Source organism: Syngnathus acus, chromosome 2 (genome assembly GCF_901709675.1).
Source record: "Syngnathus acus chromosome 2, fSynAcu1.2, whole genome shotgun sequence".
NCBI classification, from domain to species: domain Eukaryota; kingdom Metazoa; phylum Chordata; class Actinopteri; order Syngnathiformes; family Syngnathidae; genus Syngnathus; species Syngnathus acus.
Window position 1 is genome coordinate 10,606,032 of NC_051088.1, and position 17,043 is coordinate 10,623,074.

A 17,043-nucleotide genomic window follows, 5' to 3' on the forward strand; every position below is an offset into this window, starting at 1 on the left:
AAAACAATCGTAGTTGACGAGCAGGGGCGCAACTTGAATGACTTAGCCCTTCCCACCACCCCTGAATCAGAATGATTAGACACAAGAATTTCCTCCATGCTGTTTTAATATCTTGGAGCTTTTAGCCTTCAATGTGAGTGTCGCTTATTCATTTGTTTTGTATGACTACACACTATTGCAACTCAAATAATCTTAGGTTATACATGTTTCCAATTTACAGCATTGATGTCCCTAAGCAAGGCCATTATATGTCCTCAGTGGTACGATGTGAAAAGAACTACAGTACATTCATACAGGTACACATGTAAGCACAGCATCAGACAAAGAGGAACAGATAAAATGACAGTAGACATAACATTGACAACAACACAAACGCTTCTCAAATCTGTCTTCCCAAGAAATAAGAAATATCATAGGTGATGTAAATTACATATAGAGGCGAATGACACTAGAGGGAGGCCAGATACATTGTGGGACAGAAAATAGCTAAAAGTCACTCTGAAGTGTGAGGATATTGGAAAGGATTGTAGCACATTTTCCTACAAGACCAAATAAGTCTGAAAATACGGAATTAAAAAATATGTTTTATTTCCCTATCTCTCTCTTTTAACCATAAGGGAATAAAATAAATCCCTTTCAAGAGCATGATTAACAGAGGCAATGTAACTAACTACCCCAAACTTGAACCTCAAATTTGAAAGGAATTGCATGATTTAATTGTTTTGAATGATTAAAATCCGTACGAGGCACATTGTAACTTGCAAAGCAGAAACCAGAGAATATCATTTTAAAATAAAAATATATAATAAAAAAATATGATGAGCAGATGCAATTGATCAATTCATCGAACACATTGAATCTGTGACTTTTTGTACGCACTAGAGTCGACCACATGAAAAGTGGCAACTTGCGCAAAAAATAAAATCAACTTTCATATTTTAACACATGTAGACAAAATTTGGAGAACCCCTCTGTTAATTAGAGAAAAACCCACAGTTGTCACAGAAATAACTGACGATGAATGAATAAATGAATGAATAAATACCTCTTTGACACATCAAATTATAAACTTATTTATGTGTTCCTCCAAATTTTTTATTTTTTTTATTTTGCTGAACAAGTAAGTCCTTGCAATTTATGTTTCAATCAACGTTTATGCAATTAAGACAATCACAAGTTTAATACTGTTGCTATGTTTTTATGCCTATTTCTCTTCCCTGGAGTTGCACAGGCAAATATTTTAAGTCAAATCAAAAATTTAAAACCAGATCTTCCATTTTTGTAATTGTAATGTCAAACTCTCAAAAACTGTACTTTTGTCAATTTAACTCAATTGACATCTAGTAATCAATGTCAAATTGCACTGAATAATAATAACAACATAAATAAATAGAATAAATAACTTTGTCACACTTTCTTCTTCAATTCAATTCGCTGTTGTTCATTCTGATGTGTACGTGGACAAATATACGACATACATGAGGACAGAGGGAATGTCACAACCCCTCAGCATATGTCTCCTTTAACTGATGATGAGTCATTCAACTTTGAGGTTCATTTCTAGAACAGATACGTTTCATTTCAAATGACAGGTTGATGACATTTAATGACCACTCTCCCAGCTCTCAAGTTCCCTGGAGAGGTCATTAAGCAGTCTCCAGGGCATCATCATTAATGACCAACAGCATTGAAATGACAAATGACGATCACGATTGTCCCTGATGTCTTGCACAATATTACATAGCCACAGCTTCTTTTCCACTATTGTTATACTACATCAGCGTTCCAAAATGTAAACTGTATGGACAAAAGTACTGGGACACATGGCCATACTGATAGGACATAATAAGCTATGAAAAATATTAAATTGTATATTAACAATGAGTTCCATATGCATACCGGACAGCTACAGTAATTCAAGTAATTGCTTACAATTCATAAAGTGAACAATAGTGCAAATCAAAACGGAAAGAAACTCATGTCGCTTATTCCGTCTCCAAATTACATTTCACAAGGTGTAAGACTGTTCTTGTTTTTGTTGACATGTTTATCACTTAGCTTTTGAGTCTCCCACTTAAACCCCTTTACATATTTACATTGTCGCAAAATAAACACTTTCACACCCAAAACCTTCTGACCTTTGGTGGTTAAACAACTCCGTCTTCAAATTTAAAATGCCAAAATAGATGAGATTGAGCAAGCTCATTTTCTACTTTGTATTTTTCGAGCATTTTTTGTGTGTAATGTAAAACCTTTCATGAGAGTATCAGGAATGGTTAGCCAAAACGGCTATGTCATTTGCGCCAATAAATAGACAAAGGTAAGACTTGTTACATAAACATTTGGTTGTATTTGTGTTTATTGTAAGTTTTACCATTCACACAAGTTACTAATATAACTTTTTTTGCACTGATGCTGTCTGACAATTTCAAACCTGAACAAATGGATTGTGTTCCACCTCCGAGGGACCTCTGTCTACAAGTGCAATGGTTATTTTTATTCTATGTCTACTAGTACAATGCATAGCAGAAGAAACTTGTTCTTAAGTGGAGGGTACATGACAGTTGAGCAAGACAACAGGACTTTGAGATCTGTACAGCAGAGTGTTCCACAGTAGGAGACAAATTGAGCCAATGTGTGATGTGCCAGCTCGCTAGTATCTACATTTAATAACTTGTTGGTGAGGGAAAGGGTTGTCATATGAAAGTGCTAGTTTGGTTTGGAATGGAAGCATATGGGCACTCTGCCTGACTGGTGACAAGTTCTGGATGTTCCCCGTCTCTCACCAAAAGTCAGCTTGGATAGATTCCAGCTGACTTGTGACTCTGATGAGCAGAGAAAATGGATGGATGAATGAAAGCATTTGGGTAGGAAGGCTTAAATAAAAATATATATGTACAAAACTGGACACTTGGAGTTTGAGGGTGCTAACAAAAGACACAAAAGATGGGATACTGAAAGCCCATTTATGATACCTGAAATGGAATTGTTAAGAACTTTAAGCACAAGAGAGACATGAGATTTTGAGTTTGACTCAATGAATGGATTTTAGTTTGTCTACAGGAGACGATACAGGTCCTTGAACATACACCAAAGAGTATTTGGTGTACATATCCAACAAAGTGCTATTTCCAGTCATCGGTGAGTCTGCAATGTTGAGCAAGCAACAAACCTTGAAAGTTTTCCCTGCATTTGAAAAACGAAACAATCAGCAATAAACATCCAATTATTGATCATTCAGTTCAATCAGCACATTCAGCTCATTGCCTCAGACCAGTGCTTGGGACAACCCAGTCACTTCACTTAATGCACATAAGCTCTTTCCGAAGTTATCCTTCAAGGCGAGATGTTCATGATGTGTCACCAGACCTTCTCTAATTAAAAGCCGTATGGTGATGGTTGAACATCCTAATGGAGGGAATTTAGAAGAAACTACGCTCACATCTGAGATCCACCAAGGTCCCCCCCGCCCGCGGGGTAATGCCTTAACCCCCCACCCCTGCGCAGCGAGTGCAGAGCCACAGTGCAGCAGCCTCTCAGCAGTGACCCAAAGTGGTATATGGGCTGCCCGTCTCGAACCGGACCCCGGCACAGCCACGCCACTGTCGGCACCACGGGGATCGCCACTGCCAGCAGATCCACTAGGAAGTGACGACTCCAGTAGCTTTTCTGTATCGGCTCGGAACACGAGGCGGAGTCTGCCTCCTCTTCTGCTGAAGCACTGCCTTGATCGCCTTGCTCTTCGGTTTCGGGCTCCTCATCATCCTCGCTGTCGTGCACTCCCAAAACAATGCAGACACCAGCCCCCTGCTCGTGGGGAACAACTCGTTTTGGCTGGGAGGTGTGAGGTTGCTCTTCACCTTGTGGGGATTCTGGGCTACATGGGCTTAGTCCTGGTGTTTCTGTCTGAATTAGGCCATCTGCTTCCCGGATGCAATTGCTGTTGGCTGTTTCCAGGGATTTCCCAAACGGTCTGTCCTCTATAATCCAAAGGCCTTCCTTTCTCTCTGCTGAACTGCACAGTGCTACGTCCTTTGATTGTTCCTGTACTTCACCTTGATTGTCCACTGCAGCAGGTTCTTCCTCTGTATCTTCCTTCATGCCCTCCTTCCCTTCCCATGAAGGACTCTCCATGGAACAGGCCACAGTGGCAGAACGCGGAATGGAATTAACCCGTGGCAATTTGGAGGACGGAATCGGCTCTGTGGCCGCACTCCTGACAGTTGATCTGGTTAGAGAAGTGGTGGTGGTGATGGAGTCTATATCTTCCTCTCCTTCATCGGACATCCACGTGGAAGTAGGGCTGCAGGCCTGGGATCTGAAGGTACGTTGTTCAGCAATGGTATCCAAGTCTGATGGGCAACCTGATGTCGCTGGGATGGGACAGCTCTCGGTCTGAATGCCCGTCTCGCGTAGGGGATGTAGGTACAGGTGGTGTGACAAGCAGGGATGGCTCATGCAGCCACCTCCACCTAAACCGCAACGAAATGTTGACTGGCGTTCGCCCAGCTTCTCATAGGTGGCCGAGTGCGGCATCGTGTGGGGCACCGACAGGTTGTGAGGGAAAGAATGAGGTAAGGTTTGGGAGTATGTGTGAGGTAAAGAGTTGGATGTGGCGCGGGAAAAGGTTTGTGCGTAGGAGTTGAGCAATGAAGCAGTTTCCTCCGAGAGGAAGGCGGCCTCTAGGAGCAAGTCAGCCCGGCTCGGGACACTGTTGCTGTCCCCACAGCATACAAAGCCACTATCCTGAGTGCCATCAGCTGAAAGACCAGGAAAATCGGCGCTGTTGCCATTTCGGTTTGCCGCTTGATCACTCAGTTTGGTGTAGGTGGAGCTACGGGTCAGAGAACGAGCTGGCGATGCATCACAAGAACAAGAGCCTCTTCCTCCTATTGCTGGTTTTGGTATTCCGCCTGGACTTTCCCCAGACACTGACGCTGGCGCCGAACCCCCGACACGGGTCCGACGGCCTGCTATGGCTTCCCCATCCTTGGCTAATCCCACCTGAGCTAATTCCATGTTGAGCAGCAGGTTCTCGAGCTTGTGGTTTTGAGTGTTGATGTCTTGAAAATACTTTTGGACCCCGATGTCACCGCTGAATCCCCCGGCATCGCTCAACCTGTCGCGGACCGTATCTACGGCCTGTTTAAGTTGCTGGATCTCCAGTCGCGCCTCCTTCAGGGCCAGCTGAGCCTCCACGCGGTGGCACTCCTCCTCCACCCAGTCCTCCTGCATTTTGTAAAGCTTTTCTCTCAACTCATCTATCTCTGTGTCCCTAAGAAGGTAAATGGAAAAAAAGTCATCACAGAAGTAAGGAAGTAAAATGAAATTAGAGAGTAACCGTAAAAAAGAAGAATCTGGGATAGATTCTCAATGCTAACCTGTCTTGCAGTGTGTTGATGGTTTCTTTTAGCCTGGCCCGCAAGTGCCGGATACACACCTCTTTCTGCTGCAGAGGTGTGAGGTACTGTTCTGGTGGCGGGGGCCGAATACCATGGTTGTCTGTACATGAGATGTACTTTTGGTGACGTCTATGGGACACAAAACGATGGAAAACAAACGGGATATGTTTTCAAAATCTTTTTGGGGTTATGGGGTCTGAACTCTGAGTCTGAATTCTGTGCAGATGTTGTGTATCAATAATAAACATCTCTGGTGAGTATATGTAGTTTATTTCTACATAGTTTGTTTGTTGTGTAATTGATGAATTTTTCTTGTGAAATGCTGTATTGTATTGGGAAGGTTTGGAATGGTTTGGAGTTGATGTAGAGGTATTGGAAGATAAAGGTTTAACCCTTATATACATACTACGTGGGTAAAAGGTTGAGAGTGTGGGTTTGTATGTAGTCCGTACAACAAAACATCTTCTTACCCTTTGGTCGGGCTGCAGTCGCTGCCTTTACAAGAGCCAGAGTTGCTGCTGCTACTGAGGGAGGCATTACCATGAGGATCCCTGTTACTGGGGCCTGCAGGAGACCGCCTGGTTCCAAATAGAAAAGGAGAAAATCAGGTTATAACACCTTCCAGACAACCCTGTGAAGGTCACCTGTGAGCTGTTTGAGGAAAATAAAATGTGCCAAATAACAAATAAGAGTTGGTGCCAAATACACACAAACACGCACAAAAGCTCAGTGTTGCCACAAAACCACATTTGTGAACTACAGTAGAAATAAATCCATTGGGATGGGTTCGTGTTATGAAAAAGCCAAAATGTACTGAAATGGGATACGAACAAAAAGCCAGACAAGATCACTCTTTGGAATACACTGGACACTCGGTTCTCAAACACAAAGTTGTATTTTCCCATAAGGACTATAAATAAACAGTAATGAATTAGTTCCAGGGGTTGAACTTCCGGCATCCGAAAATATGGTACACCGCAGTTAATTGTTTCGTTAGCGTAAAACAAAGTAAAAAAAAAAAAGAACTGTTTTGTTTTATTTAATTTCTCCTTGAGCCCAAGTTTTTACTTTTCAATCATTTTTCCAAGAGAATTGACAGTCTTTCGTCTTTCTGAGGGTCCACTGTAGTCTAGAAACTCACTATGCAAAGGGTTGCAAATGAAGGTGACAAACAGATCAGACTGCATACGAGGCTATGGTAACACCTTCCACTTGTGTTTCACACAATGTAACAGCACAATGAATCATTCACACAGCATGATGTGTCATATCATTCCCATGCTGCAGAGTGTGGACCACAGAGAAAAGGCTCTGGACAGACCGGGAGCGAGGGGTAGAGGGGGAGTTTGTTGGACGGCTATGTCGCTCCGGGGACTTGGTGGAAGCGTGTCCTTTTGCGCTGGATGCATAGCCTTTAGTCGGACGCATTGACACCATGTAACCTGTCTCCATGGGAACGTAGTCTAGCTCTATCAACCTGCAATAGTCAAACCTGACACACCAGGCAGAGATGACAAGGTGTTAGGTCTCACAGGACACTGGACCACATGATGTGCATCTTAAAGAACACAACCATTCATTTGGGCTATGTCCACAAATACACGAGTATTTCACTAAAAGCCTCATTACAGATTTGCAGTCTAAAATGTTGTGAAAAGACATTTGCAGGCATAACAAAGCAGTGCTGTAGGTAGCAGCAGAGGTTTACAAAGTATGTTCCGCTGCAGCTCTGTAGAATCTGGAGGTCCTATTTATACCCAATTCAAGTGGACTGTAAAGCTTACACTGACAATAAATATGATATGCAATTCTTTTCAAAGTGGTTTCTTGGTTGCTTTCTTCCATAGCCTGTGTTTTGCGTTTGATAGGGTTAACTCATTTCGGTTAACTAATTAGCGAGCAAACCAACTTTCCAACACCTGTGCCATCGACATGATCTGGAGCAGTTCGTCTTACTTGACTTAGTCTGACTAGCCAATCAAAGGACAGCAATCATGTCATTGTTGCCCTGAATTTGAATTTTGCTTGGCTAAGGGAACAGTCCTTTTGCTAATATAATTTAAGATACATCAGACAGCACTAACTATATAGAAGGCCCTGAGCCTTAGGTTGGATTTTGATGCAAAAATCTAACATACACGTACTGAAAGCAGTGTAACCAAAAGAGATGTAAATTAAGAAAATAGACTGTTGGGGGGAAAAAAGTTGATAACATTTGATGGGACAAATTTTACAGTTTAGGTTGTAAATGAAGGTCATTTCTTGCAATGGTGTTAAAGCCTACAGAGGGGGCCTTGCTCATCACTGCTTGATACTATATACAGTAACATTACAAAACATGTCTCACAAAGGAAATGAGCCTGCTCTGTAAAATCTATGCTTTAAAAAAGACAAATGTTTTGGTGGACATGGCCTAAGAGGCTAAATATTAAGATGCACTCAAACGTTGAGTGCATCCACGAGAGGCGGTTTCTAAAAGCTTTGTCAGAGCAAAGAGACCTCATCTAATTGTTCACCGCCAGGACGTCAAGTTTGCAGCCACACTCAACATCCTGCATCGACAAGCGATGTTGAGCATGTTCAGAGAGCAACGTTGACAGAAGCAGGCATGCAAAAAAAAAAAAAAAAAACAACTAGAAGAGGCAACATTACTTAGTGAATAAAAAAAAAAAACGAGTTTTGTTCTAATATTTTCAGGAAATACTTTACACATGCCTTGACATGCGCACATACATTTTGGTGACAGTTGGTCAAGAGTTTTGGAAGCAGCCACATTGGAAGCTTATGCTGTGCGTATATTTTTCTCTCTTTCGCCAAGAAAGAACATGAAACCTGATTTGGAATTATTTCAACTGAGATGTTGTTTGCAACTTATGCATGGTTTAGAACCATTATTCTAAACAGATTGCATCCTGGCTAGCAAACTAAAAGATGCATCATTAGTGTACTGCACATTACATTATCGTCTTTTTCCCCTCTCATACTACTTGACAGCATGTTTATGTATTAATTTTTCATGACCAAGTAAACCGGCTGCTCATTTGACTTTACACAATTGATATTTGTGGAAATTCCAATGTAGCCATGTTTAATAATTTACAGTTGTTGCATTGTAATACTTTTAAGAAAATTGGCTTTACCAGTATTGAGAAAGCATTTGAATAATTTTGGACATAATGTTGGCAAGCGTTAATAGCAATCCCAAAGCTACCATGCAAAGAGACGCGTTACAGGTCATTTGGTGACTCACCGACTGTGAGCAGAGTTGACTGAGCAACTTTTGGGAACCAGTGATCACCAGCAGTGGCGTATTTAAATGGAAACAAAATGTTCTGAAGGAACCGATTCGTGAGACAAAAGTATAATAACAGTGTTCCTTTGCACAACACATAAAGCTGAGGAGAGCTGGCGGGAATACACTTTCTAGTATGAAGATTCACACGCACAAAGAAAATGACTCAAACAATTGCACTTTAAGAAATATGAGGCAGTAATTAATCAGTTTAATTGATGGACTGAATTTGTGCTAAAATATAACAAACTTTTAATAAATTTGAATATGAAGCCATCTCGGATTCAAATTTTCTGTTGACCAGTGCAATTTTTGTATTGGTTAATTTGGAACATTTTAATAACCTTTAAACATTGAATGTTACAGAAAGAGTAGGAATAATTTGGGGCATTCTGTTCAACTTTTATTGTCAAAATGTAAAAAAAAGAAAGAAGAGAAATTAGCATTTTTTAAAATTAATAAAAATAAATGAATTCATTTCACTTCATATTTACAATTACTTGCCACTTGGGGGTATTTTCCAGCAAAAAGATACCTATTCAACTCAGAAAAATGTATTTTAGGGCAGGACAGGGATGATCTGGGCTTGGGAAAGTAATGAAAAAAAATCTTTATAATTTATATTCATTACAGAGCCGTGATATAAAGTGGTCTCGTAGTAATTTCCTTTGTGTGTGTCTTCTGAATTGCATTCCTCCTTTCTGTATTGCTTCTGGTATTTTAAATTGACTTCAGAATTCCACGGCGCAAAATCATTCTGCAAAATCGCCACTGCGCACCGGTGATCACAGTTTTATCTTTCAAGCACAAAACAGCTGTTTTGCGAATAGTGCAGGGGGCCGTTAATCACAAGCATCATCAATATGCTTGAGCATTACAGTGCAGATCTACCTTGTGCAGATCAACTGTGAGTGGCTCAAGGTTTCCCTCATCGTAGTTCTTGCAGAACTTCACTCGGGAGGATGAGTATCATATTTTGTTGGTCCAGAATGTCATTTGAGTTTTTACATATTAGACACTAATAATCCAGACTCTTAGAAAAAATAAACTGCATCCAATCAGTACAATCTGAGGGGGGAAACCCTGATCCTAGATCAGCGTGGGAGCAAAAACAGCATTGTAGCACGTGCTGTTTTTGTGAATGTTGTTGTTTTCGTGGTTACGAGGCATGCCAAAGCTGCAACAGCTATGGTGCATGCTCTTTGAGAGAGGAACCATGGTGTTTCTCACGCAGGGGGGGCCGGCACCGGAATGGCTACCGGCGCCGTGACAACCGGTGCGGCCGACCCCGACCCGGACTCCGACCTGGGGACCGGGACGGGCGAGGAGGCCAATATTTGCTGCAAGCGACGTTTGGGCTGCAGTGCCTTCAGAGGGTTGAATCTGGGAGAGGAGAGACGAGAAACAGGGGGACACCAAAGCCACGTTGTTGAGCCATCTGGAGATGCTTGTTGCCATGGCAACACCACCACCACGACTCCTGCATTGTTGTAACGGCTGCTCTACACACAGCCTGTTTGCACCTGCAGCCACACGCTTTGTAGACAAACGTGTAACTATGAGTAGAGTGTCATGTATGGAATGCACTCGGTAATACATAAACTGTGTAATTTAAAAGTAACAATAAAATGTAGATGCAAATCTGTGTGTGAACTGCTTCATTTGAATGGAATCATTTCTTCTCATTTTCAACTTAATCCTAATAGTTAAATGAGAATGCATAACATCACATTGTTTTGTTCTTTGTATGTATTTCTTTTTTTCCTAATATTTTAAGCAATGGCTGAAGGAAAAACATAATCATAAACAAACATTTGTATTTTGCTGGTCAGCAGGTGCGAGGTGTCTGACCACCAGGCAGATTTTAAACTTGTCATCACATTATCTAAGCCACAGCTGACACAATGAGACTGGACAGAAACAGATCAAGTTAGACAAACTGCTGACTCAATAGAAGAAAACTGAGAGAGGGCTGAGTCAGTTTTGTGGCTGACCAGCTCATGAAACACATTTAATTAAAGGTTGTTCATTCTTGTAATATTAATGAATAGGTGAATAATGCATTAAAATAATGTTTAGGTTGCCAGAAATGTCTTTTGTACAGTATTCACACCTGGCAAATGTTGTCATGGCGATGTTTTTAAAATAAAAATATATGTGAAAATAAAAAAATATTTACATATATGACTATGAATATATTGGAGCCCCGAAGTTTCCCCAAGTACAACACAATTAAAATATGAATGTAAGAATTTTGTATAAATGTGAGCTCATTAAGACCTGCATTGGTAACCTTTTGTCTGTTGCAGACCTACCGGCGAGAGCTCGATGCAGACCTCCGACTGGCTGGAGCAGGGGCTGACATGAGTCCAGGCAGTCTTCCAGCTTCTGCTATTCCCACTGTCTTCTTATCAGCTGGCTGACGAGCCTTGTTGAAAAGAGGAAAAAGATGTAAAAGAAATTCCGGAGTGACATTCAAATGTTTGAATTTTGGACACACACACACACACACACTATTGCAATCATCTCCGGAGGTCTTGAAATACTGAGTCAAGTCAACACTCCCGTCCCCAAAACCGCACCCAATAACATGAGCGCCAACGTTAGCACAAGATGAGAGGTGTCCTAGGTGGTCCAGTACTATTCGTACACGATATAAGTGTCAGGAATGAGTGGAGCCGGGCGACCAAATGCAGCTTGAACCAGGATTTACTGAAGGGAAAGGGAATTGGAAGAGAGGATAAGTGGAACAAACTAACAGAACATGCAAACTGACATACCGTAACGGACCGACCGACAGACTGGCTAACCAAAACAGAACTAGCAAAGACAGGACCCAAAAGAAACAAGAACAACATCAGACGCAAACAATCCGACAGGGAGTGACCCGCAGACAGGACTTAAATACAAGACAGGTCACAAGAGGAAGGTGACTGTGATTACATTGATTGAGGTAACACAGGAGGGGAGGGGCGAGCCGAAACTATGACACTAAAACAAGGAAATGAACTGTGACAGATCTTGACAACAGAATTGCTATGGCCCAGCGTTCTGGCCAATATCTGCTTCCTTGAGCACCAACAGAAAATTGTTATATAATATAATAATAAAATCTAATATCTTTCATTTTGTGACTTGAGTCTTAATGAGCATCCCATGCCTCACTAGACCTTATTCCAAGCTGATGCCGCAAGTTCAAGGTACCACTTTAATAGAATAGGCTGATTGCAGCACTGCATCTCTCTACATCTAATCAGACTGAAACATGATGAGTCATTCCACGCACAGACTGCACAGTCAGCTTCACTCTTTGTTTGTGCAACTATAGCTCATTTGCATGAAACGGAACCCCCCTACCAAAAAACAAAAGGTGAATGATTTCAACCAGAATTTTAAAAAGCGAATATTAAGTGTGCTAAAAGTCTTGAAATGTGTATTATCAACAATTAATGCCTGACCTTTTATTAAGTCACCTGGAAACAGTTTTAACTGTGAAACGAATCACAATATTTTGCATTTAAAAACTGAAATTGCTATTTTGATTATTGATACACAACATCACCAGTCACCCATTGAAGCACTTTGCATAGCTCTTTTATGTACATAACATGACTAACATGTCTAACAAAGTCATTGAGACATGCTATAAAGTGAATAATGAGGTCGGCTGTGCACTGTCCTCTATCTGGTGCGGCCAATATGATCACACTATTAAGAAGTGAATCCCAGAAATAGCTCGTGGGCGGAGACTGCATGTGTATTTGTTTTCCTTCATCTGTCATCATTCAGTGTGATGTGATGCTACATTCATCTTTCCAAGATAAATAGTAGCGTTACAACTACTGAGGAGGGAGTCCCGTTTCTAAACAGAAACAAGACGGGTATTCCAACTGCTTCACTTATATGGATGTCACATTTAAATGCTATTACTTCACTTGCACCCACCAAGGAGTTTATGATTATCTTTTTTTGACTTGGCGGCAACGTGGATGGCATTGAAAACAAGTAGTGATGCTTCAGAGCACTTACAATGCATCTAATATCGTTCTGATGGCCTCTTTGAGACTCCTTACAGCCACTGAAGTGTATTTTGCATGATAATTGGGGATTTTGATTGAATGTTCGATGTCAATAAATGAGAATAATGTAGAATAACACTGGTGTGTTAAAATAGATCTTATTAAATAGACAGCAGCAGGAATAAAAGAATATTGAAATTTCTTGAATCTCGGTGATTTTCACATTTTTGCCACAAATCAATACTATTGTCACGCATATAGAAAAAGAAACAAGCGGCCTTCTGTTGCATCGTCATCATAAGTCATGTCTATGCTGCTCACAGACACTAGGGGGCATATTTCTATGGCATCTGGGTATTGTTATGATATGTTTTGATGTATTAAACAGCAATGTTTTTCTCTCCTTAAGTTATTTTGCCTCCACAAAATCATCTCGTGCCTTCAAATCACGATTTGTACTCACTTCTTAATGTTTGGAAAAAAATTAATAAAAAAAGCTGGTGTCATCCGTCAGGTGTGTCCCCACTGGCAGAAATGCTGCAAGGTCAAACTGCTGCGCCAGGAAATCTGTCACGACTTCAGGGCCCGCTATCATGGACGCCACTAATACGGTTGTGCACCGTGCATGCCTCTTTACCAACCTTACGTTTGTATAATGGCGTGGCTGACAGCACACACTGCAAGGAGGGTGAGCTTCTAGCCGACAGGCATAACAGCGAAGCATCATCTCCCTTTCAAAATAAACTGACAGTGCCGTCGAGAGCCTTCCAAAACAAGACATGCAGCTTGTGTACATTTAAGTCGTGTCCTTGATGCACGCACACAAAATCCATTCATACTGCATCCACCGGCGGCTTCCAATGATAAAACCATGCATCGGGCTTCTTACCAGCTGACTCCCCCTTTTGCGTACGCTTGCGTTAGTCCGCCCTCGGCTTCAGGAGCTCCGTTTTGGGGGGGATGTTTTCCCGTGGCCGAGGGCTCTGCGGGATGCAGAGGGGATGTTGGCACAGGAGGAGGGGGAGGAGGTGCGCTCCTAAGGGGGAGAGGGGCGGAGGCAAGAGGTGTGCACTGGATTGATGCATGCACACACTACACAAGCGGATTGTGGATAGAGAGTGAGACTTCTGCGTCATGTTACGTCACATTATTTAAAGGAAAATGAGACTAAAATGGTGCAAGATGATTTTCATATCACGACATATTGTGTCATTTCTGATTAGTCTTTCATTGTTTAATAATTGTGAGTTCATTTATTTTAACTTGTCTGGTATTACTTTCGTTTGGTCATGTTTTGCATATGACATGTAGATTTTGTTGAGGTGAGGATTTGGGTGAGGATATTCATGACACAAAGTTCAATGCACTCATTAATCAGTGAATAAATGCGGTGACGTTATTAACTATCAAGGCCATTCATAAAGTATTCACAAAGCATTTTAAATACGCAGCAACTTTGCATGTGCTGTTGACTAGCGGACACATTGAAGTGTTGCAGATAACGTTTGATAACAAATGCAAGGCGTACTATTGTCCAACAGATGTCACTCATGGATCATTTTTCGCAAACGCTCGACTGCACGACCAATAGTAATAATAAACAATAATAATAATAATAATAATAATAATAATAATACTATTGATAATGATAATGATAATGATAATAATACAACCGTTTTCCCAAAATTTAAATTGCATAAAAACTGGTGGAGCTGCTGCTGTGGACTATACAGACACATTTATCCTATGTGTAATCCTCACAAATATAAAAGCCAAAGGTGAGCTGGAGTTATTTGTACTAAAATCAAGATAATTAGAATTTTTAAAAATGGTGGCCAGGCGGCTGGTTAGCACGCCCGCCTCACAGTCAGGAGGGTGCGGGTTTGATTCCACCTTGGGCCCTCCCTGTGCGGAGTTTGCATGTTCTCCCCTTGCCCGCGTGGGTTTTCTCCAGGCACTCCGGTTTCCTCCCACATCCCAAAAACATGCCTGGTAGGCCGATTGAGCACTCCAAATTGTCCCTAGGTGCGAGTGCGAATGGTTGTTCGTCTCTGTGTGCCCTGCGATTGGCTGGCAACCAGTTCAGGGTGTCCTCCGCCTACTGCCTGATGACTGCTGGGATAGGCTCCAGCACGGACGCGACCCCCGTGGGGACAAGCGGTACAGAAAATGGATGGATGGAAAAATGGTGGCACTCTGCCCTAGTGGTAAGACTGCCTCACAATTATTATACTATGTTCAGGCCTCTATGATTCCAACCTCTACATCTTCAAAGCCTGGAGTAGCAGATCAGATCAGTGCATGGAATTGCCCCTAAAAGACTGTGTGAGACTCAACCATCGAAGAACTGGGCTTGGCCACTTCAAAATCAACATATGTCAAGCACGGCTCTAGTATTGCTTTCTCTCCTGTATTGGCCAATACTCCTTTTAGTCTTGACTAATACATACAAAATAATTTCAAAATATATATTAGAATATCAAATAAATTGCTGTACCGGCTTAAGTGGGGCTACACAGATTTCTAATAGGGCTATAGCATCCCAAGCCTCAGTGTAGTGCCATCCCTGCAATATTTTCTGCTGGGGCCCTCATTATCCCGTGACTGCAGACCTGAACCTTAAACTGCATAACATGTGACAGAAGAAAAGTAGCGGCCTTGCCAGAAACAGTACTGGCCCCAAATTGATTGTCAGTATGCATAATTGCATTCATGCCTGTGGCTGTGTAATAGATATCAACACAAATGTTTAAAAATATGTAAATAGCAAGCCTGTCATATGCCAAATTCCAACAAGCGTAACAATTGAGTCTGCACGATGAAAAACATTTTGGCTGTTTTTCATGTGATGGGAAGAAAATTGAACAGCATGTTATTAACAGTCAGTAGAAGAATTGGGAGAGAGATTATGGACAACACAGCTTCCCAGCTGCTAAAAGTAATTTATTTGCTCAATTTAGGTTGTTACCTTGTTGTCAGGAGGAAGGTAATAGACATTACTGAAGCAAGGAAGTCAAGTGGTCCTGTTAAACCTGTTGTTATTTCCTCCACGTATTGGAGTCCATGAACAATCGTAAACAGTATTCTGTCTAGTACATACAAAACAGTATGAGGCCAGGCACCATCATCCCATGAAGAGTTTTGTGTTGCCTTATCAACCGGGTAGAAAGCCAACCCACTATTACATTCAGATTTTTTTTTTTTAATGGGAATCAGAGTTTTTAGCTTCAGACACTTCTTTTGTGGAATGATATTGAGCTTCCTGATGTATTCTGTAGGGCAGACACACTTCCTATACACAGAGTGAATATTCTGTTGTATGAATGGCAACAACATGTTAATTGTACCTTCTGCCATCTTGAGTAGAAACCAACAACCTCTGCACTGCAAGGGGGATGTGCTAATCAGTCCTCTACTGTGACGCTGTTTGTTTTGATTTTATTTTTAGTAGGAGTTCATGTGTATTAATCGTCAGACCAATTAAATTCGATGATTTATGATCATCTTTCATGGCACATTCATCTGTGAGGTACTGTGGGGGGGGATTTGTCATTATATAGAATATAGTATGTCTGTCTGTCAATCTGTCCACCTGTCTATCTGGCATTTTTGGCAACAACAAAAAATGAAACTCATTCGTAAATTCAACTGAAGCAGGTGTTATTACGTTTACATTGTAAAGTGACAAGCAAAGAATGTGGATGCTTTGTGTAAATATCCAGATGATGTAAAAAGAAATTGTATTCATTTGTAATTGTGTGTTTGTGTGCGTGCATGCCTGTGTGTGTGTCCCCTCCTAAAAAAAAGTGTCTGGATCGTACACGCAACATGTCTTCCTCATTCAGCGTTTGCACAATGTGTGCTGGCTCCTTATTGTCAACATATGTCGGATTTTGACTGTGTGAAATGTGTCGTTGGATAAATTTAACAGCAGATATCACTTTTGACACAAGTAAAACTTGTTTTTAAAGTACCTGAACAAATATTATATTATTCACTTTGCTTCATTTATAGTAGTACATCAAAAAATAATTGTATCTACCTGATATGCAAATGATTCAACTAATAACTTAATTGTCACAGCAGCAAGTAACTACACAAATTTCCAACATGAGACAATGTGACTATCCCAAAGGACTTAATTCCATTTAAGCAAGGAAACATGCACACTATAAGGTCAATAACATGGAACCATGAATGTTATTGATATTGAAAATTCTTGAGAAAGGTCATTGTGGCTGCTCCATACATTGACCTACACGATGAGAACACACTAAATTGTTTACTTTGTTGGTACCAGACAGCAGACACTACAGTTACCTAAACAATA

At 41.2% G+C, this 17,043-nt stretch overlaps 1 protein-coding gene across 4 annotated transcripts; it reads right to left on the bottom strand.

Moving 5' to 3' along the window:
* Window positions 1-88: 88 nt before the first annotated feature.
* Window positions 89-13,801, bottom strand: snphb (syntaphilin b). Of its 4 annotated transcripts, XM_037266084.1 has the most exons (7): window positions 13,603-13,801; window positions 11,010-11,122; window positions 9,925-10,077; window positions 6,724-6,894; window positions 5,873-5,980; window positions 5,382-5,531; window positions 89-5,275 (listed from the first exon to the last, which is right to left on the bottom strand). In XM_037266084.1, the coding sequence occupies exons 2-7, from the start codon at window positions 11,057-11,059 to the stop codon at window positions 3,439-3,441; spliced, it is 2,469 nt and encodes an 822-aa protein (XP_037121979.1). In that variant the 5' UTR covers window positions 11,060-11,122; window positions 13,603-13,801; the 3' UTR covers window positions 89-3,438. The 4 variants fall into 4 exon arrangements, with proteins under 4 accessions (XP_037121979.1, XP_037121989.1, XP_037122008.1 ...); XM_037266094.1 differs by lacking the exon at window positions 9,925-10,077 and having other exon boundaries at window positions 13,603-13,800; XM_037266113.1 differs by lacking the exons at window positions 6,724-6,894; window positions 9,925-10,077 and having other exon boundaries at window positions 13,603-13,800.
* Between the last annotated feature and the right edge of the window lie 3,242 nt (window positions 13,802-17,043).